Raw genomic sequence first — 25,714 nt, 5'->3', positions numbered from 1 at the left:
AAAATATACTAACATCATAAATAAAATATCTACAATAATACATTATCAATATTCACTGCTAACCTTCAAAATCTCAACAAAATATAATAAGCAAAGTGTATAAAAAATATAAACAAACAAACATCAATCACTACATAAATTAAGTACAAAAATAAATTACAATCCATACTAGTAGCATCTCAAATAATCATTTATCATGTTGAGATGAAAATTTCTGAAAATGCAAAATTTAATCCAAAATATTATTAAATGATAGATGAATTTTTAGTGAATAATTTAGGAAAAACCTTTTACGAGACTAATAAATTCTGTCAAATGTATGTAGCAATGTGCATTCTAGATGTATGGTGTCAAATGATTATTGTTGTCGCTAAAGTTTTAAGATGAATCTTAGGTGAATTAAGTAATTGGAATTTTAATCTGCAATAACGATCAATTGCACAGAAGCTCCACAATGTAATGAGAGCTAAACAATTAAAGATGAATTCTTGATTTCCTCGAAAATTATCCAATTGGTCCTAAATTTCGAAAATTCCACAATTACCCATAAGTTATTGGCGTTCCCAACTCCATTTTATAGGTTTTCCGTAACATAAAGTTCAGTCATCTTAAGCTTATTAGTCCACGATTAATTCTCATAACCAATTACGTTTCCATCAATACCTAAAATCCCAAATTATACATTTTCATACTTATAAAGATCGTCGTAGTCTTCGAATAATTATTCCTTATATGAAATCCTCAAAATTTATCTCAACTAGTTACCACGAATCATAGGTATTTTCTTAGAAAATTTACATGCCCCAAAAGCATTCCTAATTTTCGAGATTAACTTATGACCCATAAGTAGAACATCTGTACTACTAACCAAAAATATAATCAAATCATTTTCAACCTCTCCTAATGCCCAATATTCGAATTCTTAGACATGTCCAATTCCAAACGTAACCAACATGCAATCCAATCTAGTTTTCAAATTATATATATTCTTCAAATCGTAAAAACAGCTAGACATGTTACTGAAAAATCGCTGAAAACATGTATCGCGTAAACATGCAGATAATAGAATTAAATCATTTAAAACATTTAAAATCATACAAACTCACAAACTTGAGGCTTGAAGACTGAGCTGCAGAAGCTAGCGATGGCACAACTCTACACAGGACCCTTGCTTTGATATCAACTGAAACATCTACTACTTAAAAATGCTACTAATTTTTTTTTTACAAGCTCATTCTCGAAAATTAATAAATTATGCATGCATGCAACACTTCTGAAAATTTCACTTTCAAAAATAATAGTAATCATCTACCGGATGAAAATACTGCAATTTAAAAATAAAACAAAATGAACGAGTAAAAATACCGATAACCAAAAACATAATAAAATGAATGAGTAAAAATATTCATGTCAACTCCTATCTTATAAACATGATGTGCGGAAGAAATAAGTTCCTCGGGTTCACATGCGTACATCCAACTCCGCCTACTCAGTTTTCGGAACTTCCAATCTCTTAATCGGTTTGCTCACCTGCATCATTCACACCTAGTTAATCTAAAAACTCAACACACCTGTAACGTTATAACGAATACATATACATAGCAAGCAACAGTGAAAAGTACTGTAATCAAAATACGTTTCATGATCTTAAAAGCGTAAACGTAAACATATCGTAAAAGCATAACGTGTCAAAACATCTCGTCATATCATCATATACTTGTTCATTTTCTTTAATCAAATTCAATTCGTTAGTTGTGATTTTTGTATCAGTACTATCGTATCAGCTCTATTCGATGGATCCATCTACATATAACCGTGGTACCCGACGGTGGGGACATCAATGACAGTACTACCCATCCACTGAGCCTTGGCTTTACAGCTCATCGTATACATATATCTTCAGTCACAACCAACTATCATCCTTTAAAAACATCATCATTTTCATTACTTATCAAAATCATGCATATACATATTTTTCCTTAAAATCAAACATGCAACGTATTTTTCGTAATTTCATAAAAAGTCATAAACGTGATAACATAGACATTTAAAAAACATAACTCATGCTCAGGGCGCCGCCAGGACTTCTAACTCGACCCGGGTGCAAAATGACCAATTCGCCCCCTGGAAACCCTAATTGACCATTTTACCCTTGGACCTCAAAATTTCTACCCGAAGCTCACCAAACTCCTAAAAACACCTAAAAACATATTAATAAATATTTTTTAGATGTAAATTCGAGCTCGTTTCAAAACTTATACGATTCGTTTCAAAACTTGGATCAGGGTCCCGGTTTTAACCCGAATCAACCCGAAACTTAACCAAATTTCTCTAAATTCAAACCATGACTCTAACCTACCTGACCAGCCTCTAAAACAATTATTTTAGACCACTTATGGCCCTCAAACAGTAACCGAAAGTTGCTGGAATTTTTCTGCATGCATACACCGAAGCTCTAGTTGCACCCACGACCCTGTATTCGATCCTAGACCAAAAACCATCGTGTCCAGCCCTTTAACAACTCTCCTAAGACCATGATCAAGCCGAGTACTCACTCCTGGACCAACCAAACCCACGGCTACTGCCCATGCAATCAGCCACACATGAGTTACCCAAAACAAGCAACACACGATCCTTCTCAATTCATGCGCCTCAACCCACACTTAACCCAAGACCAGCCATGTAAGAACCTACCTCAGGCCTCAGTTTGGACCCTCTTGGACCGCACCATGACCTGGTTTAGTCCCCCTTGGATGTGCCTCCCCTTTTCTTGCACTAGACCAACCAAAACCCTAGCCGCTCAAGGGAAAACGATCGGCCCTCTCTACTTTCGTGGACAACTCGAGACTCCAGCCCCTAGACAACTTCAATCCCTTTGTGTACAGCCCTCACAAGCCTTAACCTAGCAGCCCCTTGCACAAGGACATGAAAAACGTGAGTTGTACACAAGATATATGCATGTTCATGTCAAAACCTTTGCAAAAACGATGCTATATGATAAACCAACAGAATTTCATGAAAAAACATATACAACAGCATATAAATGGTGTAAATGATGAGAAAAAGAGATACATGGCGTGCCTTTTTGTTTATACGCTCGAAAACCTGAAGGTACACGCGTAGAACGTTCACTAGAGAGGCGGGGGAGGAGTTTTCTTTAAAACATTTGAGAGAAAACAAGATGGCTGCTGAAAACAAAGGGAAGACTGCTGGTGAATAATGGAGGGGCGGCCACAAGGGTGAATGAGGCTTAGGGTTTGCTAATGAGGTGTTTAAATGGTATAATTAAGCACTAATGGGCCCTAACATAAAAATTAAAGGGATTAAAAGAGTTTTGGGCACATTAAGCATTAAAATAAACTCATCAAGCCCAAAAACACTCCTGAAAAATAATTCATTTAGGTATATTTTATAAAATATTGCCCGAACCCTCAAAAAATCCTCTGAATCGTCAAAATTTGTGTACCGGCTAAAATTATAACCCGACAAGTAAAAATACCCAACCAAGGTCCATTTTTGAAATTCTCCTTTAAATACACCTTAAATTAAATAATTAAAATTAATTATTCGATAAAAATATTTTTCCTGATTATCCCCCGGTCTCCGTTACTCGTTCGAGTGCGAAATGCAACTTAACACCCTAATGCATGAAACTTTAAATAACCAATGAATTAAAACACATATTTATTCAATAAACACGCATTCAGTGCATTAAAACAATTTAATAAAATACATAAGGAATTTGGTAACTTGCATGCATGTGGTTCACGTGGACTTTCAAATTTTCGGGATATTACAAATATGATATGATATGATTAGAGATATCATGAGGGGAAAAAGACCCCAGTGAGAGCTCGTTTATGGAAGAAGGCCCAGAGGGAGCCCAAAAATCGTATTTCCACTTTTGATGAGGCCCATCATCCGTCCGCGTGTACAATGATGAGCTAAGACTGATCAGTCGACCACATGATGATACGATTACAACTAGTCAATGTTGAAACATTTTATGTTCGTAATCTTGATTTTGATGGTAACAAAATTTGTTATTTTGTTTCTAATGATTTACTGTAGTGTACAGGAAGCTGGAACTGATCAGGCTTCGAACTGATTAGTTAATTGAGCCAAACTGAAGCTATCAAGATGCAACTGAAAGTGCCAGCTGATTGCCCAAACTGAATCAGCTCAACTGAAATATCAAAGAACAGTTCAACTGTTTGTCCAGCTGATAGGTGGTTCAGCAGGAGAACTTCAGAAGCCCGGCCAGCTGATGAATAGCTCAACTGATGAAGAGCTCAGCTGACAAGTTCAAGTGAAAGAGTGAAATCAGTTCAACTGAAGAGTCAACTGATTTCACTAGCCCAACTGAAGATCAGTTCAGATGACCAGTTAGGAATCAATCAGTTGCAGATCAAGACAAGCTTATCTTAGTGGATTCCATCTACGCACAAGGGTACCAAGCACCTGTACTATTGATAGTACAATAATGGACGTTGCAGCAAAGTATAAAGCCAAAATGTTCCAGAAGACTGTCGAAAAAGTCGAGACACAAATTTCAAGGAACACGTTCAAACTGCAACAGATACAATTATTGAGTCTCACTGTACGATCAGTTTCGCGCCTATAAATAGAATATCAATGAAGACCAATAACAAGAACAGGAACAAGTGTGTGAAGATACAGAGAGAAAGGGCACACACATTGCATATCAGCTTACTAGAAGCAAATTGCCGGGAGGGAACACTTCACCGTGTTATCAGCTTAGATTAGAAGCACAATTCCCTCAGTGTGTGAGAACACCTTCGGGTAGTGTTCATTTTTCAATTCTGACACGCACACACACACCCACCACCCAAAATAAAGTCTTGCACAAAGACATTAAACTTGTGTATGTAGTTTTTGACATACAGACGTTAAACAAGTGTTGACTGGGAGGTGCTGCTTCAGTCTAGTCTAGGAGTTCAGTTAGGCAGTGGGTAAGTTCTAAGCTGGGTGGGTTTGTACAAGGTGTTGTATAAATCAAAGTCTTCTAGTGTATCCTATCCGAGGAGGTAGAAGGGGTGACGTAGGAGCAGTTGAAGTCTCCGAACATCGATAAACATATCATGTGTCTTTTAATTGCTCAACTTTTGTTTTCAACTGATTTGATCAGCTAGAGCATCCGTCAGTTCAGTTTTCACCATAACTGAACTGATATATGCCACAGCTGATTCCCTTATTTTCAGTTATTCAGTAGCACAGTATATAAAATATATCAGTTTCTCTTAACGAAGAATTACTTCGAGTGTTTTCCACTTGATTCTTAATCAAACTCGATTTAATTCATCGGTGTAAACATTCTTAAAATACGAGCTATTTCAGTTCTTAGAGAATATTTTTTTGAAGCACTTCAAGATGCCCAGCAAACGATCCTTCAGTCACTTTAAAGGATCAAACTTCACCAAAAAATAATATACGATTATGGAAAACTTTACGATTTCATTATTTATGATTTATTTATGCTACAAATTTATGCTCGTTATTTTAAATAAAAGTATGATTTTTGATACATGTGCATGTATATGTATTATTTGTTATGTATGGTTAGAACGGGCTGAGTCATTAGACTCACTAGGTTTAGATGGTTGTAGGTGAGGATGATTTTGAGAGAGGCACTGACGCTTGAGTGGATCGAGTTCGACAGTACACTCTCGAGGAACATTTATTTCCGCACTTACTTAGTATTTAAAAGTTTTACATAAATATTTTGAGGATTATTTGTTTAACGATTTATGCTTTATTTTGAAGTCTAGTTTTTGGATTATTTTAAAAGTTGACGTATGATTTTGGTGGTTGACGATTTATGGATTTTTATACAGTTAAGATTTTTAAAATGTTGAGTTATTTTAATTAAGGCTTTCGAATTTTGTATAAAAAAATTAGTAGGATTTTAAAGTTAAAAAGTATTGACGTTTCACAAAAAATGCGATTTTATTCGACTAATTATCGCGCCAATAAATACCAACAACTCCGATAATCAGCGTAATAATCATAATTCCCAAATAATCATACAATTTAATTCATACTAATTTCTCGGATCGAAAATTTATATCTCACACACGTCCAACGCTTGAACTTAACTATAAACCGAATATATACGTTATTATAACGCATTTCAATTTACGAAAACAAATTATATCGGAGCGGGTAAAATCCCAAACTCTGGCAACCTACTAATCTCGAATAAAGGTTGGAATCGAGTCAAATATTTACCAATAATTGAAGCTAACTAGCAGCCGGCGGTCTCGTGGTGGTCTCTCGCTAGAGACATGCTGGAAATATCCCCGAAATCGCTCTAAAAATTACCGAAATCGGCTGAAATTAGCAAGAAAAACGGTAAAATGTTTTCCTCCGATTCAGCGCATGGAAGGGATGACGAGACCAGTGCTATTAGTTGTTGTGCTCACGGAGCTAATATCCGGCGGCTGGCGGCGCGACAAGGTTAGAGAGATGGTGACAGGAACAAAGGGTTGGGGCTTGGGTTTCTATTTTCTTTCCTTTTAATGTAATGAAGTGTATGTAGGGGTGTGCAATCGGTCTATTCGGTTACCGACCGAACCGAATAGACCTATAACCGATTTAACCGATTTTATTTTCAAATAACCGAACCGATCGAAATATTTATAGAAACCGAATTAACCGAACCGATTTTTAAATCGGTTATTTCGGTTATAGACCGAAATAACCGATATTTTTTAAAAAATATGAATTTTAGCACAAAAAAATAAAATAATGGAGATCTTATAAATAACAAGGAACACTGAACAAAAAATACCAATAATAAATAGAAATATTGAAGATAAAATCATTGCATGGATGAGCTTCTTTTCTAATATATGAAAAGTTGGGTTTCCTTCTAATGTATTTTTAATGCCCATATACAACTTAAATTAATATATATACTAATTCGGTTTAACCGAATTTTTCAAATTAAAACCGAAACCGAACCGAATTAACCGATTTTCTAAAATTTCAAAACCGAACTTTCGAATTAACCGAACCGAATTTCCGAATTAATTCGGTTCGGTCGGTTAATTCGGTTTAACCGAAAGTTTGCACACCCCTAAGTGTATGTATACGAATGTATTGAGTTTATTTGAATATAAAATGGTTACTAATTTTGCATTTAATTGTTCTTTTTTGTTATTTTAACTTTATATGTATTTTAATCGTTTAAATCTCTGATACTTAAAAATACATATTTTAACACATTTTCTGAATTTATTTAACATAAATAATTATTTTAATTAAATAACTCAATAATTATTAAAATAATTATTTTAATTATACCAATTTACCAGATAATTAATTTACAAGACTTTACATATACCTTTTTCATAAAAATATAAATGGCAATCAAAATGTCATGTTGGATAACATGCAAATAATTAAATAACCAGTTATTACAAGTGTGCTTGGCTAAATTTTATTTTATATAACTTATAAACCTGTATATGCTATGAGTTATTTTAGAAGGTTTGTGTTATTTTAAAATAAATTGATCATATGTTTTTTTATGACGATGAAATTCACAATCTCTATCATTCAGTGTGCATTTAGTAAATTTCTGAGTTAACACTGTAGCCTGCAAATTACATTGATTAGGTAAACTGCATTAGGCAACTCTGTGTGACAGACTCGCGTTAGAAAATATTGGTAGGAGGAGTACAATTCATAATTATTAATCAAACACTCACATATCCTATCAACTTAACCAATTGATAATATGTTTTGATAAATGAGATGGTGAAACTTTGAGGTATTGCAATATATTTTCATTATCATAGATTATGAAATGGGAAATGATAGTATATCAATAATGCAAATAGTAGTTATCTTTTGATATATATGTTGGATCTCGGTTTTCTACGTGCCCAAACGCAGCGGAAGTTTAAAATTTTTATTTTAATTTGAAAACAAAATAATTCTTTTGGACACTCGTATGGTTTTCAGGAATTAAACATGCATAGGATGTTTAAAAATTATACCTTTGTGAATTAAATCACTAGACTCCAACTAATCCGGTATAAACGGATTAGCTCTTGTTGATTCCCTACGAACTTTCTTCGATGAAATCCTCCTATCAAGTCCACGACTGGATGGTTTATTCCTCTTCCAATTTGCACTAGAAAATATGAAAAAAATTTTGCGTAGGAGAGAAATTAATTGAGAGATGACTCAAATTTTCTTTCAAAAAATTGTGGCCGATTTTTTTCTTTGAAAGTGAAAGTCTAGAAGACCTTGTGTTGTGGTAGGCTAGAGTTTTTTTTTAACATGTGTTATTTATAATTAAATAATAGCCTAATGACATAATTAACATTAATGGGCTTGATTTAATTAATTGGGCTAGTCCAACTAGTTTAATTAATTTAATCAAGGCCTATTAAAACTTTAATTATTTATTATGATGGACTTGTACTCTTACAAGCCCATTAAACATACCCACCTTATTTAATTTATTAATTAATAAACTCAACTTTTGAGCTTAATAAATTAAATACATTATAAATTCAACATTTGAATTTATTATTTAAATTATAAATTCAACTCCTTGAATTTTTATCACTTCCAAAATTTAATATTTAATAAACCCAACATTTGAGTTTAATAAATCATATTCTCAAATTTTATAAATTCAACTACTTGAATTTATTCTCTCAAAATTTAATTATCATAAATTCAACTCCTTGAATTTACTATATAATATAAATTCAACTTCTTGAATTTATTCTCTCAACGGGAACAAACAATCCAGTACTTGTGTGACCCTCAATGGTTCAGGGATACAGCTAGCCGTGGGTTCACAACTCTTTGTGATTCAGGACATAATCATTTATTCGGGCTTACCCTAGTTAGCCCCATTCTTTTCATCAACACTTTGATCAAGAATGTCAGAACTCATTTCTGATTGCACCCATCGGATCATGGTAAGAGCGTCTAGTAGCATCGCCTCATGATCCCCTAGGTATCACTGATAGTGCCTGCAAGAACCAGTCGATTATGATTAACGTACAGTACGGTCCCTTCATCTCGTATATCCCAATCGAATCTGCAACTCTTGGTTCATCGAGGGTTGCATATTAATTCGATAACTATGTGATAACTTTAATAGTGGCATCGCGTGTACTATTGGAGAACTCCTTCTCCAACGTACATCTCATACTCTGGCCAGAGATTCCATGCACTATTATAACATCAGGTCACATAGGATATCCACACCCGCAGGTGAGCGGTGAATCCCCGACTACAATGCACTGGCTCCTATATGTTTCGCAATTGTACCCAACCTCGCCACCTGATGGCTCTCTTGGAGCCAATAAACGAGTCAAAGCACAGCCCTAGCATATAGAGCCTCAGTGTTGTCCTGGGTCGTAAGGACTAATGGTGTACAATCATAACCACGGACTTATCCTCTCGATGAATGATAACCACTTGGAAAGTTCTTAGGGAGGGTTGTTCGGTATAATCATCATATGACTACCCATCTGCATGGTTGGACATCTCTATGCCCATACCAAGAAACGCAGTACACAACATCACAGATGCTAGTCTCGAGCTCAATCGACCTTTATCCATGTTTTAGGCGACTGAATCGACTAGGAACGAATTTAGATCATACAGTGTTTACAAATGAGTTTCAACATCGAATTACGATTCATTTGCATTAAAGTATAATCAAGGTCTTTATCTATGTTTGATGACATGGGTATACAGATAAAGAAATAACAAACCATGAACTAATGAATTATATTAAAATAAATATTGTTAATTACAACTGAGTCAATAAAATCCCTAACTAACAATTGACTTGTAGGGCATCTACTCTAACAATATAAAATTTATGTTAGAATATCACCGTAAATATTTTTATTTTTTATTTTTGAAAAGTTCAATGAATAATTTTTAAATAAGAAAAAAGTGATAAATAATTGATCTTATCTTTAGTTTTTTCAGTAAAAATTAATAAAAATAAACATAACAAATAACTCAATAATTTGTTAGAATTTTCGCCAATTTCCCTCTTATTCCCACACTACTTTCTTATATATATGGTAGAGACTATATATGAACTACAATAAAAATTATCTATAAATTTGATATTTTAAAATATTAAAATATGATTAAAAATAATCCAGAGAAATCTTTTCGCACTAATATTTTCTAGATGGGTTCCAATAAATTGAAACAACTGTATTAAAAAAGAGTAATTATCTTGTGAGACGGTCTCACGAATCTTTATTTGTGAGACGGATCAACCCTACCGATATTCACAATAAAAAGTAATACTTTTAGCATAAAAAATAATACTTTTTCATAGATAACTCAAATAAGAGATTCGACCCATGAAATTGATCCGTGAGACCGTCTCACAAGAGTTTTTGTGATTAAGAAATCATGAACAGAGTCATCTAAACTTTTCGACGCATAGATTCTCTAATTTATTAATTTTTACAAACTTTACCTTATAATCGACCCATTCCATTATGATAATTGATCAACCAAACCTCAACAACAACCTCGCCAAATCTTTCGCCAAGAATTTCTTGGTCTGATTACAAGAATGAGACCTCAAGATTACCAACTTTTAGTAGAAATCTTGAATTCGAATCTCACTTACATTGGTTTACGTCTACATATTGATATTTCGTTGTAGTTTATTATTGGATGGTTTTTTTTTGAATTACGCATGACGGATTATACTTCACTGATTGATTATACTTAGTTGAACAATGATGAATGTGAACTGCTTAAAAAAAAATTTGAACGAAACCAATAAGATTTTTAACTAAACATTTAAATTTATACTTAATTGCAAATGACATTTTGCATAAAATGTCACGGGATTTGGGTACGGATGTACTTGGATCGAAGGGGACATATGTGCACTTATTTATTTTGGAAAACATTAATTGATTGCGACTAAATATCTACCACATATGTTTGTTCCATAATTGACAACGTCAATCGTGTCTCGTCTTTTTTTTAAAAAAAGAAAAAAAAATTAATATATCATTAGGCTTTGTATAGGGGGAAAAATAAAATAAAATAAAAATTAGTTTTGATGGGAAAAATAAAATAAAAATTAGTTTTGATGGATTAAATTTTATAGATTTTTGCTAAAGAAAATCCAAATTTCACTCTTCAACGAAGATTAACCTTTCATAGGAATATATGTCTCATATTAATTAAAGTAAAATGAGTGTATCTTTCACAAGAGAAAGTGGGATTGATATCAAAATAGGTAATGCATGCACCACATAAAATCTACCAAAAACTTTTGTCAAAAAAAAAAATCTAATAAAGACAAGTAATCTTAAAAAAAGACATTGTAAAAATTTTAAATATATTTTTTTTAATGGACGACCTTCAAAAGAAAATAAAAGACATGTGCATTTGAATTAAAAAAAAGTACCAATTAACTGAAACATAACAAGTTACTATATGGCAAAACTTTTCCAACTCACACAAAAAATCAAAGAATGACAGATGAGTTTTGGGTTAATTTTAGTAGATTATTACATTTTATAATGAACTTTGTTTAAATATATGTTAACAGAAGTATCTAATATGGCTTATTCTGTTTTAAATATCTCATAATTTTTTATAGACACTCTCTCTCTTTTTGTGTTAATAATTTTTATTATTTCAACTTAATAATTTAGTCGTTTAATTCGTAGAATAAGATGATAAATGATGTATGATATATAAATCAATATACCGATAACATAATGATTTAAATAATAAACTACGTTTCAAATATTGAGAATTTTGTGTCAAATAAGATGTAATTACTTGTAAGAGATGGACGATAAATAAGTAATCCTAGTTTTGGATACATTTTGAAAATTATGATTTAGAATTGGTATACAAATGAAAAGATGGTGGGAATAAAAGAACCATTTTATTTATATTTCACATGTTTATAAAATTTAAAATAATTAATACACATGCTATATAGAAATAGAATTATATAAGGACGAAAACTTGTGTGAGACGGTCTCACGTGTCGTATTTGTGATACAGATATCTTATTTGGGTCATCCATTAAAAAGTATTACTTTTTATTGTGAATATCGGTAGGATTGACCCGTCTCACATATAAAGATTCGTGAGACCGTCTTACAATTACAAGATATTTACTCTTGTATAAGATACAGAAAGTATATATATTCAGAAAAATACGAAGACGTGTGATTCAACTTCGCATGAATTTAAGCAACGCACGTTTTTAATTAATCTTTATTTTAAAAAAAATACATTTTAATTCTTAAAAATAATAATATATCATTAGGCTTTGTATTAGGGGAAAAATAAAAAAAATTAGTTTTAATGGATTGAATATTCTACTCATTAGAGCATGGATTCTACAAGCTGACACATCAAAATTACAACATTCCCCCAATTATTTTTTTTTTGTAAGGGAGATAGAAACATAAAAAAATAAAATAAATTTAAAGATTTTCGATCTTTCAAAGGTAAATTTTTTTTTTTTAAAAAAATGTTTTTTGCAAGAGGAGCTTGTTTTAAATCAAGATTCTAGGTTGACATAAAAGTTCGAGGCAGAATTTAGTTCATAAAACACATTAATTTTAAGGGCAATCCATTTTATAAGGGAGACAATATAAACAATCTCGTACGAACAGATTAAGAATAGAAGAGTAAAAATAAGAAAATAAATTTTATAGATTTTTTCTAAAGGAAATCCAAATTTCACTCTTCAACGAAGATTAACCTTTCACAAATTACAAGAGACACTCTCTTGTGAAAGAGTTTTGGGTTAATTTTAGTAGATTATTACATTTTATAATGGACTTTGTTTAAATATATGTTAACATCAGTATCTAATATGGCTTATTCTGTTTTAAATATCTCATAATTTTTTATAGACACTCTCTCTCTTTTTGTGTTAAATAATTTTTATTATTTCAACTTAATAATTTAGTCGTTTAATTCGTAGAATAAGATGATAAATGATGTATGATATATAAATCAATATACGGATAACATAATGATTTAAAATTTTAATCTTTTTAAAACTTGAGTTAAATATTAATGTATCAAATAATACATCATCATTCATACCAAACAATGTCGTATACAAATATATATTTAAGATATTATTCCAGCGTGTTTGTGAACTTTTATATTTTATTAAAAATGTATATTCTTATCAATAACAAAAGTGAGAGAAAAATAAAACAACGAGGCAGAAGAGATGGGATAATAATTTGAATATTAATATAATGGTATGTATTGATAATATTTTGATTATTTTAAATAAAATCATATGATCTGAGAAAATAGATTGACAAGGTCTTAATTTTTATCAGCAATATTTTAATTTGTCCCAAAAAAACAACAATATTTTAAGAAGCAGTAACCTATTTTTAAATAGACATTTTTTTAATATGAGAAAAGGTAGATTTCTTGTGAAACGGTCTCACGAATCTTTATCTGTGAGACGGGTCAATCCTACCGATATTCACAATAAAAAATAATACTCTTAGCATAAAAAGTAATATTTTTTTCATGGATGACCCAAATAAGAGATCCGTCTCATAAAATACGATCCGTGAGACCGTCTTACATAAGNCCAAATAAGAGATCCGTTTCATAAAATACGATCCGTGAGACCGTCTTACATAAATTTTTTTTTTTTTTGGTCTATGAGAAAACATAATTTTATAACTCCTTCAAATCTGCCACCATTTTAGCCAATAAATTGTAAAAAAAGAGAACGAAACACTTGTTAGTCAAAGATTGTGTAGAAAATATGAATCAGCAGGTTGACTGCTATGCTATGATCCGTCTTGGATTCCATTTTATATTTCAGATTCAAAAATTTTCGAAAACCACATATTATAAAAATATATTTCCCTTAAAAAAAAAGCAGTAAACTTAAATTACTCATCTACTTATGCATAATGCCCAATCATATATTAATCTAATACTTACTCGAGACTTTGACATCTTTTTTTTTTTTTTTCATATTCTTTCGGGACGAAGTTCAGTTGAATTCAACTTTAAGTTAAATCCGAAAACGGGATATTTGAAAATTCGATTACAAAATTATAAATTGGTCATGTTTTAGTTTTACTTCTGCATTCAACTTGGTTGGTTGCTTTATTTTATGCTATGATAAATTATAAAAAGAAATAATTGAATGGAAATTGGGTGAATGAAATTAAGGAGTAGGCCTGAGAGGCCATGTGCAGTTATGGTTCTTGGCATTTTTGTTCCATCTCATCTATCCACCAAACATATTTTAATTTCAAAACTATCTTTTTACCAGAAAAGAAAAAAAAGAAAACAAAATAGAAATGGAAAGAACATATTTACTTCCAACTGTTTTCTATATGTATCTTGAAAAAGTTTGAGCATGAATGCGTGATTATATTTCAGGAGCCTAAAAGGCAAGCAAAAGCCAAGTGTAAAATCTAGTGAGAAATTTGTTACTTTTGAACAGCTTTTAGTCCCATTATTCTTTCTTTATTTGCAAAAATAAAATATTATAAATTATATGGGAAATGCAAAAGGAAAAGCATTCCGCGAACTGTTCACTCTAATCAGCGGTTCCATTCCCTTGTCGGATTGATATTGGTGGGTTGGCTTCTTGAGTTGTCTTTGAATTCTTTCTTACATGAAAAAGATCCAATCTTTTTAACTGGGCTGCTTTAACAGCCTGTGTTCGTGGTGTTTCTTGAATATGCTTTGATCTGGGAGCTTGTTCTTTGGTGGGAAATAGGAAAAAAATAATGGGGGAGAAGCCTGAGGTTCTTGATGCTGTGTTGAAGGAAACTGTGGATTTGGTATGGATCTGTTAACCGACATTCTTAATTTTCTTGAATATGGGGTGTCTCTTTTCGTTTTGATTTTTTCGTTACGCCTTTTTTTGCGTGTGTTATTGAAGGAAAACATCCCCATTGACGAAGTGTTTGAGAATCTGAGATGCACCAAAAATGGTCTGTCGACTGAGGCTGCTCAAGAAAGATTAGCCATTTTTGGGCACAACAAGCTTGAGGAGAAGAAGGTGCTAATGGAATAGCTGAAGTTTTTGTCTTTTGTTCTTAAAATTACTGTTCTCAGGAATTTTTTGAGTTGCGATTTTGATTTTGAGGGGTTGATCATAATTTAGTTGAAAGGAGGACTCATGTATTTTGGGTGGTGGAAATTACATTTCTACAAAATAAAAAATATCGGATTAGTGACTGCTATACTTGTTTCCATATGATTTGTCCCCTGATGTTAGTTTGGATTATGCGTCATCTTTTTACCTTGTAAAGAAGTTTTGATTCATATATATTATATCTTCTTGTTTTTATCTTTTTCTTGATCTCTTTGGCTTGTTTTATGGTTTGAATAAGTAGTTCTTTTGAACAGTTTGATGTTTTTAAGGGTATATGTTTGAATTTGTGACTGCTGGTTATTTTAAAAACAGAGCTTGTGAATTTAATCATTATATCTGACGTTTTCTCTCAAATTTCGGTGTTCTCAGGAGAGCAAATTTTTAAAATTCTTGGGGTTTATGTGGAATCCTCTTTCATGGGTCATGGAAGCTGCGGCTATCATGGCAATTGCCCTCGCAAATGGAGGAGTAGGGGCCAACTTTCTGAACTCCAAATTGGTTAAGAGTGCTTTTCTTGGGAATGTAGTGATTCTTGGTTTAAATTTTACAGGGAAAGCCCCCGGATTGGCAGGATTTTGTGGGCATTATCACTTTACTTGTGATAAACTCTACTATTAGTTTTATTGAGGAGAATAATGCTGGGAATGCAGCAGCTGCTCTTATGGCCCGTCTTGCTCCGAAAGCTAAAGTTCGATGTTTATTGTTGTTTGAGTTTATATGAATAGTTAATGTCTTCCTCGTGCAAATCTGACTGATAGTTGTTCTGTGAAGGTTCTTAGAGATGGTAGGTGGAGTGAGGAGGATGCTTCCATTTTAGTGCCGGGTGACATAATCAGCATTAAACTTGGAGATATAATTGCTGCCGATTCTCGTTTACTTGATGGTGATCCTCTGAAAATTGATCAGGTGTGTGTCTATGATTTCATGCTTGATTCACCGATTCACGTTAAATGTTCGTGTTTAGTTATATCTACTATGACAAAGATAAAACATGCAGTCTGCTTTGACGGGTGAGTCCCTCCCTGTGACGAAAGGTCCAGGAGATGGTGTTTACTCTGGTTCCACCTGCAAACAAGGAGAAATCGAGGCTATTGTAATCGCCACAGGGGTTCACACGTTTTTTGGGAGGGCTGCTCATCTCGTTGATAGTACTAATCAAGTGGGGCACTTCCAAAAGGCAAGTTTTTTAAGTATAAGATTGTTGTTCTATAGCTCAAATTTCTGTTTATGCAGTCTCTAATTTTAGATGTGTTTTATTGTGGTGACAATCAGGTTTTGACTTCAATTGGAAACTTTTGCATTTGCTCAATTGCCGTGGGGATGATTATAGAGATTATAGTGATGTACCCTATTCAGCATCGGGCATATCGTCCTGGTATTGACAATCTTCTTGTGCTTCTCATCGGAGGAATTCCAATTGCCATGCCAACTGTCCTTTCAGTTACAATGGCCATAGGTTCTCATCGTTTGGCTCAGCAGGTTTGAATTATTGTTCTTATTATTCTTGTTGATGTTGTTGTTTTTTGGTTATTTGATCCCCCATCCTTTTGAGATTAAAATAGTTCTGACTACCGAGACATCGACTTTTATGTAGGGAGCTATTACAAAGAGAATGACAGCCATAGAAGAGATGGCCGGCATGGACGTACTTTGCAGTGATAAGACAGGGACATTGACACTTAACAAGCTTACAGTTGACAAGAATCTCATTGAGGTGAAAGTGTCACTGTTTAGTTTATTATTGATGCATTCTTGTCTAAGAGGCTTTCAACCCTTGCCTTCCGTCATGACTTTTGTACACAGGTTTTTGCCAAAGGCGTTGATCCAGATACTGTCGTTCTGATGGCAGCCCGAGCCTCTCGTACTGAAAACCAGGATGCCATTGACTGTGCTATAGTTGGGATGCTTGCTGATCCGAAGGAGGTAGTGCTCTTCTGCTTTATGATTCTTCTGTAAGATAGAGTTTTCCCCTTTCTTGAATTGTTGGTTTGATCCATAACAGGCACGAGCTGGAATTCGAGAAGTACATTTTCTTCCTTTTAACCCTACTGACAAGCGAACGGCTTTGACTTACATAGACAATGAAGGAAAATGGCACAGGGTTAGTAAAGGTGCACCAGAGCAGGTATAATCTATCCTTGTCTTATGTTTTTTTGACTGTTTCTTTGATTGTAAGTTTAATATTTCTTGGAACAAACATTTCAGATTTTGAACCTAGCACGCAATAAGTCAGAAATAGAGCGGAGGGTCCATGCTGTGATTGATAAGTTTGCAGAAAGAGGTTTAAGGTCACTTGCTGTGGCATACCAGGTAAGTTTCCAGGATTTTAGTTACCATAATGTTGTCCAATATATTCCTGAAGTGGACGCATAGTTGATGATAGTTAATGGTTGAACCATGCTACAGCTTTGATGCTATATCTTCAGTATCTTCTTGCAGGAGGTTCCCGAAAAAACAAAAGAGAGTGCTGGAGGACCATGGCAGTTCATTGGTCTTATGCCTCTATTTGATCCACCAAGACACGACAGTGCAGAAACTATAAGAAGGGCATTGGATCTTGGTGTAAATGTCAAAATGATAACCGGTGCAACTCTGGTTTCGACTTAATGCTATAATTTTTTTCATTGACAATCTTGATACCTTTGGTTTTCAAGAATTCATTTAGTAGTAAGTTGATTTTGACAGGTGACCAACTTGCCATTGGAAAGGAAACTGGACGAAGGTTAGGAATGGGAACGAATATGTATCCCTCTTCAGCTTTGCTGGGACAGAATAAGGATGAATCAATTGCTGCTCTGCCAGTTGATGAGCTCATTGAAAAAGCTGATGGTTTTGCTGGTGTTTTCCCCGGTACTTTGCTTTTTTTTCTACTATAAACCTTATGTGACTAGTAGTGGATAGCACATATGCAATACATGCTTATAAAAATATCAAATAAATTTTTTTAAAGGATTTTTTTACATATAAATTTGTGGAGATAAAATAACAAGTCTGTGTAGAATATTATATTTTGTTTATAGATTTTATATAGCAATGATTTTGAAATTAACATTGTACTCTTTTACTTTTAACTGAGCTTGGAATTATTGTCGGAAGTTTATCCTATGTATACTTGTTTAGTTTTCATTATTATCCTATACATACTTGTTTCCTTGAAGTTGAAGTTAGTTTTGGTAATATATGTTTGGAGTCCCAAAGGAATTTTTATTGGGTTATACGGGGAGAGATGTTTTATTGTACGATCGAATGACATTTTGCTGAATAATATTTGTGCTCCAAATATTTCAACTTTCGTTAAATATGTCCGTCTTTGCTGTTGTTCAGAACACAAATATGAAATAGTAAAGCGTCTACAAGCTAGGAAGCATATATGTGGAATGACTGGTGATGGAGTAAATGATGCTCCTGCTTTGAAGAAAGCTGACATTGGGATTGCTGTTGCGGATGCAACTGATGCAGCTCGTAGTGCTTCCGATATTGTTCTTACTGAACCTGGCCTTAGTGTTATAATTAGTGCTGTTTTAACCAGTCGGGCAATCTTCCAGCGGATGAAAAATTACACGGTACAACTTTTATTGGCCAAATTTTATCATTTGAGGTCACTTTATTTAATACCATTTAAAGAATGATGGCTCACCATGAGTTATGAGCAACAATTCCTTCTTTTGTCAGATTTATGCTGTTTCAATTACTATTCGTATTGTGGTAAGTTATTATCCTTCTGTTTATGGGTTTTGATTTACTCTTGCATTTTGTTGATAATTCTTGAAGAACAGTGTGATCTCTCTTCCTTTGCTATATACAGCTTGGCTTCATGATGTTGGCCCTGATATGGGAATTTGACTTCCCACCTTTTATGGTGCTTATCATTGCTATACTCAACGACGGTCAGTCCTGTTAACAATTCTTGCCCTCAATCCACTTATCAAGAAGTTCATGTTCCGAGCTAAGAATGACCTTTAGCCTTTAAAGTCTTCAGACTCGCTGGCTTTGACCATGAGCTAGAAAATGTGTCTTCTTTCTATTTTTCGTTTTTCACCTTCCAAAAACCATCTGATTTCCTCATGGATTCAATTATTCTTGCATGAAATCTTGCATTGTAACTATTGCATCTCTTGTCTATCATCAAACTCTTGTGATTTAAGGGGTGTCAATATGACCATATAGGTACCATTATGACCATCTCAAAAGATAGAGTGAAACCATCTCCTCTACCTGACAGCTGGAAGCTCGCTGAGATTTTTGCAACTGGAATAATTCTTGGTGGTTACTTGGCCTTGATGACTGTTATATTCTTTTGGGTAGCATACAAGACAAATTTCTTCCCGGTAGGCTTATCTTTAAAGTTTCTGCATCTTTTGTAGATCTCAATCTAAAGCTAAATTTGTCTTTGTGTTTTTGTGTCAGTTCAATCAGGTTCCTAGATGCTGTTACTCTTATTTTGTGATTTTTTGAATGATGCTCAAGTTCATATATATCTTAATTTAAATTCATATCAGCCAAATGTTTGATGAATTTTTCGTTTCCTCTTTTTTTTTTATTTTCCATGCTTGGTAATGTATTTAACTATCTGTTACCCTATTATGACATACTAGAGGAATGGATTATTTTTAAGCATCAAACTGTTAAAATTTTCATAACGTTCTGCTATTAAATTGCTAGCGAGTATTTGGGGTGTCGACTCTGGAGAAAACGGCCCATGATGACTTCAGAAAGCTTGCTTCAGCAATATATCTTCAAGTGAGCACTATCAGTCAAGCTTTGATATTTGTTACAAGATCCCGAAGCTGGTCATATGTCGAGCGTCCTGGTTTATTACTTGTGGGGGCATTTTTTATTGCGCAACTGGTTAGCATCTATTTTTTTAGCCATTTTATCAAAAAACATTCTTTTGTCCTAGTAATTCTTGACCTGTCGTTCCTGTCAAGCAGGTTGCTACTTTGATTGCAGTATATGCAAACTGGGGCTTTGCAGCAATCGAGGGAATTGGATGGGGTTGGGCAGGAGTGATTTGGCTGTACAATATCATTTTCTATATTCCTCTTGATATTATCAAGTTTCTAATCCGCTACACTCTTAGTGGGAGGGCATGGGATCTTGTTCTCGAGCAGAGGGTAAATCTATACTTCATCAGTAGTGCTATGTACTCGCTCGTCTCTTTCGTTCTTGACATTTTGCTGTCTCTATTGCAGATTGCTTTCACTAGGCAAAAGGATTTCGGAAAAGAACAGCGTGAGCTTAAGTGGGCACATGCGCAAAGAACCCTTCATGGCCTGCAAGTACCAGATACCAAATTGTTCAACGAAACTACTAATTTCTCAGAACTCAATCAGTTGGCTGAGGAAGCAAAAAGAAGAGCTGAAATTGCTAGGTAATGATGACTTTTACTCTTGAATGATACTTAGAAGTTCTGTCGATATGTCTGAGGATGAACCATCTTCTTGCTTGTCAAAGAAGATCTCGTATCTGTGCTTAGTAGAAAGGGAGCCGGGCTGTTTCATGAGCCCAATGACCCCAGCTTGACTGATGCAAAAGTTTAGCTCATGCTCATATGTAAGAGTTTGATTATCTCGTCTCTAGCTAATGCATTAAGAGCCTTCTGACATTTGCAGGTTGAGGGAGCTTCATACGCTTAAAGGTCACGTTGAATCGGTGGTGCGGCTGAAGGGTCTGGACATAGATACTATTCAGCAGGCATACACTGTATGAGAAATCAAACCACATTTCAATGGTTGAAATCCAACAGGCGCTACAATTGAAGGTGTTGTCAATGTTTTGTTTCGAGTTTATATTAGAAAAGGCCTGTTCTGATTCCCATGCATCAGCAGAAGAATATTTTTCTGTGATAATCAGATGTGGCCTCCTTTATTATCAAGTTTGGCCATGAAACTTGTCCACGTTTGAGAAAAAACGTGGAAGTTATATTATTATGTTATTATATGTTTGTATAAAACATGAAGCTCATTCAGTGGATGCTGGTGTGTAGTGTACATGGGAGTGATAAACTAGGTGCTACTTTGTTATTTCATACTTGTTTATTTCGAGTTCGATCAGCAGTTAATCGTTGACTTAAATTCAACTTTCAAGTGTGTATCAAGATGCACAAGCTCGAAAATGTTGAAATTTTCAAAGAAACAAGAAATGACAACCGTCATCAGTCAGGCTGAGTGATTGTCCAGATTTTGGGACTTACAAAACTAGGTGCTACTTTGTCATTTCATTAAATCTCGATCAAGTTGTTAATAGCTGACTTAAAATTGAACTTTGAAGTGTTTATCAAGATGCACAAGCTCGAAAACGTCGAAATTTTCAGAAGAACTAGAAATGACTAAACCAGCATCAGTCAGGCTGAGTGATTGTCCAGTTTTTTGGCCTCCATTTCCACTGCTCTGCTGCTGTCATCAACTCCCTTGTATCTGTACCACCTAGCGCAAACCAGAAAGTAGCCAAAATTCAAACCACACAGCACCGCGACCAAGTAGTAGAAGTAGTCCAACCTGCCCTTGTTGAGATCCTCCGGCAGCCAGTTCCCAGCCGACGACCCTTCAGTCATGTGGTGCACCACCGATATCAATAAACTGTAGACATAATTCGAAACCGCATACCCACAGAAGAAAAATGCTCCAGCAACACTCCTCATATTCTCCGGGAACTGCTTATAGTAGAACTCGAGCTGCGCAATGGCGAAAAACGCCTCCGCTAGTCCACCCAAGGCCAGCTGAGGAACCAACCACATCGAAGACATGGATGAAACCATACCAGTCCTTACCATATTTCTTCTACGCTCTTCCACTACTGCCCCGATGATCGACTCCACTATAGTTATGAATATGCCAATCCCCATTCTGTGAAGGGTTGTGATCCCACCTTCTTTCCCCGTGAATCTCCTCATAAACGGGACGATGAATCTGTCGTACAGCGGCACCCACAGGGTGAGGCTGAGCATCGCAAATATGACGTAGGATGCAGCCGGTATCTGGAATTTCGTGTTGCCAAGATGTCTGTCGGATTGAAGTGCTTGAAAAACTATGTATTGTTGCTGTGCACCCAAATGGTAGAAGACGGCAATGAGAGAAACTGGGATGACCCTAAACACACATTTTGCTTCTTCAATCTGCTGCATGCTGCAGAGGTTCCATGGGTTGGCTGCCGTTCCATTTGGATTTATTTCGTCTTCTGCTGTTATTATTGCAGCTTTGTCCAAGAATCTGTATACACAATAAAGAATCTTAAACCACAAGATTTCACTTGCCACTATCAATAATCGAACCGGCCGGATTTTTTTTTTAAATCGAAACTGAACCGATTTTCTTTAAAATCAAACAAAACGAAACCAATTTAAAATCCGTTAATTCGACCGACTGAATTAAATAATTTTTCGAAAAAAAATTAAAAATAAAACAAAATATGTAGGTCTATCTCTAACAAAATATATCCCTTATATGAATTAAAAAATAGTGCCTCTTATAAAATGATTAAAATCGTCTAGAATCCCACTTTAATAAAACAATAAATCAACAAGAAGAAATGATGATGAGCGTGGCCGTTAAATATTAACATTAAAATGACCAAGAACTAACTTTTTAGTCACCAATCCAAAGTAAATAAATCTCACGGAGTGAATATTATAAATTTAAAATATATCGGGATTTTAAAAACCGAACCAATTTTATCGATATTTTTTAAAAAATTAAAATCTAATTTCCGAATTAACCGGATTACCGCACATCTAGTTGCCACTATAAAAATAATGAGTAGGTGTCTTGTGAGACTGTCCCACGAATCTTTATCTGTGAGACTGTCAACCCTGCCGATATTCACAACAAAAAGTAATACTTTTTTCATGAATGACCCAAATAAGATATCTGTCTCACAAAATACGATCCGTGAGACCGTCTCACACAAGTTTTTGCCAAAAATAATAGGCAAAGAGGGACTAAGTCCATATTTTAATTCAAAAATATGTATTAAAAATTAGGCAATTTCCCCATGAAATTTCCCTCTATAACAAAATAAAGATAAATTTGATGCATAATTCCATAAAAAAAAGTATTTTAAAAAATAGATATACTCATTTTTAAATATTTTATATATGTATGTGATGTGTGTAAATTATGTCTCTTGGATGCTTTTCCTCTCCAATGGCAGGAGCTTGACTCCGAAGTGAAGTTAGTAGAGTAGGAGTACGACAAAATCAATAATTCTAAAAGAACGTTACCTAATTAATATAAGATAAATAATTGCCACTTGCAAGTAAACCGCACACGTATTGAGATATATTAATGAAGAGATTTTATGAACGTTGAAATGGTTGACTTTGACATGTTTTGGTTTACAAGTCAAGAGAGTGAAAATCTCACCATGATCGGATCAATCCTTTTTAATTTATCTTAATTCGATAATTTTATTCTTTCTTATAATTTCAATCATTTTTCTTCAAAAATGCTACTAGATATCACCGATGTAATGTCGACGATTGGTGATATGATGTCGATATATATTGAGTCACGTCACCACTATACGATAAAAAGATAAAATTACGAGTTAATGTTTAAATTTAATTTTTAAAATAATTTTCATGATCAATAAATCAAAAGAAAAGGAAAACCAAGATTTAATGGGTACCTGAATTGTTCCGTGTAAGGGAGCTTGGAGTTTAAAGACTTGGGAGGAGTGTAATTGAAGAGGTTGAGCCAAGGATTGTTGGGCAATGTGAGCTTCCTTTTCTTGAATGCAACCACGATTACTTGCACCAGACTAGTCATGGGGCTGCCTTCTGGCAACACTTTTACATACAATTTGTTCCCCACGAAATACAGAAAACATGATAAGAACATAAAGATCACCGGTATCGCCAAGCCGATCGACCAGCTGACGTTCGACTGCACGTACACGACGATTGTTACTGAGATGATTTCCGCAATTGTTACGGTGAAATAGTACCAATTGAAGAAACTGTCGATGCCCCTTTTCCCGGAATCTGTGTTGGGATTGAATTGATCGGCCCCGAAGGCCAAGTTACATGGCCTGATGCCTCCGGCGCCCACTATCATTAGCGCGAAACCGAATAGGAGGAACGCCATTTGCCCCGCGTCAGGGCCAACGCACGGGCCGTCGGACGGGTTGCAGTGGGGTGGGTGCAGATTCTTGAATACCGCTGTTAGATTTACAGCCAGCAAACCCTTCATTGAACAAGTGCAATAAGTCATAAAGATCGAAACTTGGACTGATTCAAGTTCATAAACATAACCGGTAACTAGTTAAGTAATAACCATGAAACTCAAATATTTTCGAATATACAATATCATAAGCCAGAACCGAAAACCATTTATCTTTGTAGCAAAATACATACCAATAACGAGGCAACTGATGCGAATCCCAGTGTCTTGTAGCGACCAAAGTGAGTGTCACTGAGATAAGCTCCGACCAAGGTCGCAAGATTTGTGGTGCCATTGAACACATTAAGAAGCGTGGTCGCAGAAATGCGCTTCATATTGAAAACTGTGGTTAGATACACCTGCAGATTGGATAAAGTACCAATGGCTCCAAGCTTCTCAAAAGTTTCATTCCCTAAAGAAAATACACACGAGAAAATAAAAACCGATGCCCTGGACCCAGTGGTAATGGTCGACTAAACTACAGATTCAAAGTTACATATAAATCAAGAAACAGTAAGACCATATTTGTTGCTTGATCAAAGAATGTCTCACCAATGATGAATGGCATGGTCTTCAATCCTCTGTAATTAATCTCAGGTTCAACATCGCCATTAACCACCAAAGATGGCGATTTCTCCTCCATCTCCAGGTCTTCTTTCCCATTTTTCTCCATTTTTACAAGCACTAAACACACTGCTCTGCGTGTCCTTTAAAGGATCTTCTCTCTTGCATACAAGAAAGATAAAATCTTCTGCACAGGTGGAATGTGGGAATGGGATGCCAATTTCAACTGAAATTGTTATTTAGTTCCCGGACCTACTGCAGGCTACCTCCGACTACAAGTTGAAATTTAATCATTAATTTAGTTTGAAGATTAATTGTGTAATAATGGATTCTTCTCCTAGAAGAACCCTAATTAATATTTTGTTTTTTAACATGTAAATTTTTTAATTAAAAAAATGATATCTTTATTTGTATTTCAACGTAAGGAAGAAGTCATTTTTTTAATTAAATAGTTGACAAAATTATTATCCGATTGGAATTTTCGAAACTTGACCAAAGAGATTTTTTTTATTTCCAAGTTTTATTTTTATGATGGTTGTGTATTATAATGTGTATTCGGCTAAAAAAACAGTTCAATTCATTATAATGTTTTTTTATTAAAATATAGAAGGCGATAATATATAAAATATTAAAATATCTATTACATAACAAACATGAGGATAAAATGTAATAAACTAATAAACTAACAATTTAAATATTACAGTCTTACCATTTTGACGACAAAATATTAATCAAGGCGGCGCTCAATCAATTTTTCACTCAATTGATAAATTTATCAACTTTAAGTTGAAAAAACTTATTTCTCTAGGTTGATTTTGAAATTCAAATT

The 25,714-nt window shown here is 34.2% G+C and overlaps 2 protein-coding genes across 2 annotated transcripts; one reads left to right on the top strand and one right to left on the bottom strand.

Moving 5' to 3' along the window:
• Nucleotides 1–14,326: 14,326 nt before the first annotated feature.
• Nucleotides 14,327–21,242, top strand: LOC140991497 (plasma membrane ATPase 3). The gene is made up of 21 exons (XM_073461471.1): nt 14,327–14,846; nt 14,948–15,067; nt 15,533–15,631; nt 15,714–15,851; nt 15,935–16,069; nt 16,161–16,340; nt 16,436–16,642; nt 16,758–16,877; nt 16,967–17,086; nt 17,166–17,288; nt 17,369–17,473; nt 17,603–17,747; nt 17,849–18,013; nt 18,488–18,726; nt 18,836–18,868; nt 18,969–19,050; nt 19,331–19,491; nt 19,826–20,011; nt 20,095–20,277; nt 20,356–20,534; nt 20,776–21,242. The coding sequence occupies exons 1-21, from the start codon at nt 14,793–14,795 to the stop codon at nt 20,870–20,872; spliced, it is 2,871 nt and encodes a 956-aa protein (XP_073317572.1). The 5' UTR covers nt 14,327–14,792; the 3' UTR covers nt 20,873–21,242.
• Nucleotides 21,243–21,401: 159 nt separating this feature from the next.
• LOC140991498 (protein NRT1/ PTR FAMILY 2.11-like) lies at nt 21,402–25,175 on the bottom strand. Its single transcript, XM_073461472.1, has 4 exons — nt 24,874–25,175; nt 24,516–24,733; nt 23,789–24,345; nt 21,402–22,371 (listed from the first exon to the last, which is right to left on the bottom strand). The coding sequence occupies exons 1-4, from the start codon at nt 24,992–24,994 to the stop codon at nt 21,507–21,509; spliced, it is 1,761 nt and encodes a 586-aa protein (XP_073317573.1). The 5' UTR covers nt 24,995–25,175; the 3' UTR covers nt 21,402–21,506.
• Nucleotides 25,176–25,714: the final 539 nt, after the last annotated feature.

This window comes from Primulina huaijiensis, chromosome 13, assembly GCF_012295235.1.
Source record: "Primulina huaijiensis isolate GDHJ02 chromosome 13, ASM1229523v2, whole genome shotgun sequence".
NCBI lineage: Eukaryota > Viridiplantae > Streptophyta > Magnoliopsida > Lamiales > Gesneriaceae > Primulina > Primulina huaijiensis.
The sequence above is the reverse complement of the archived record's forward strand: the minus strand, read 5'-3'. Positions and strand labels throughout refer to the sequence as shown.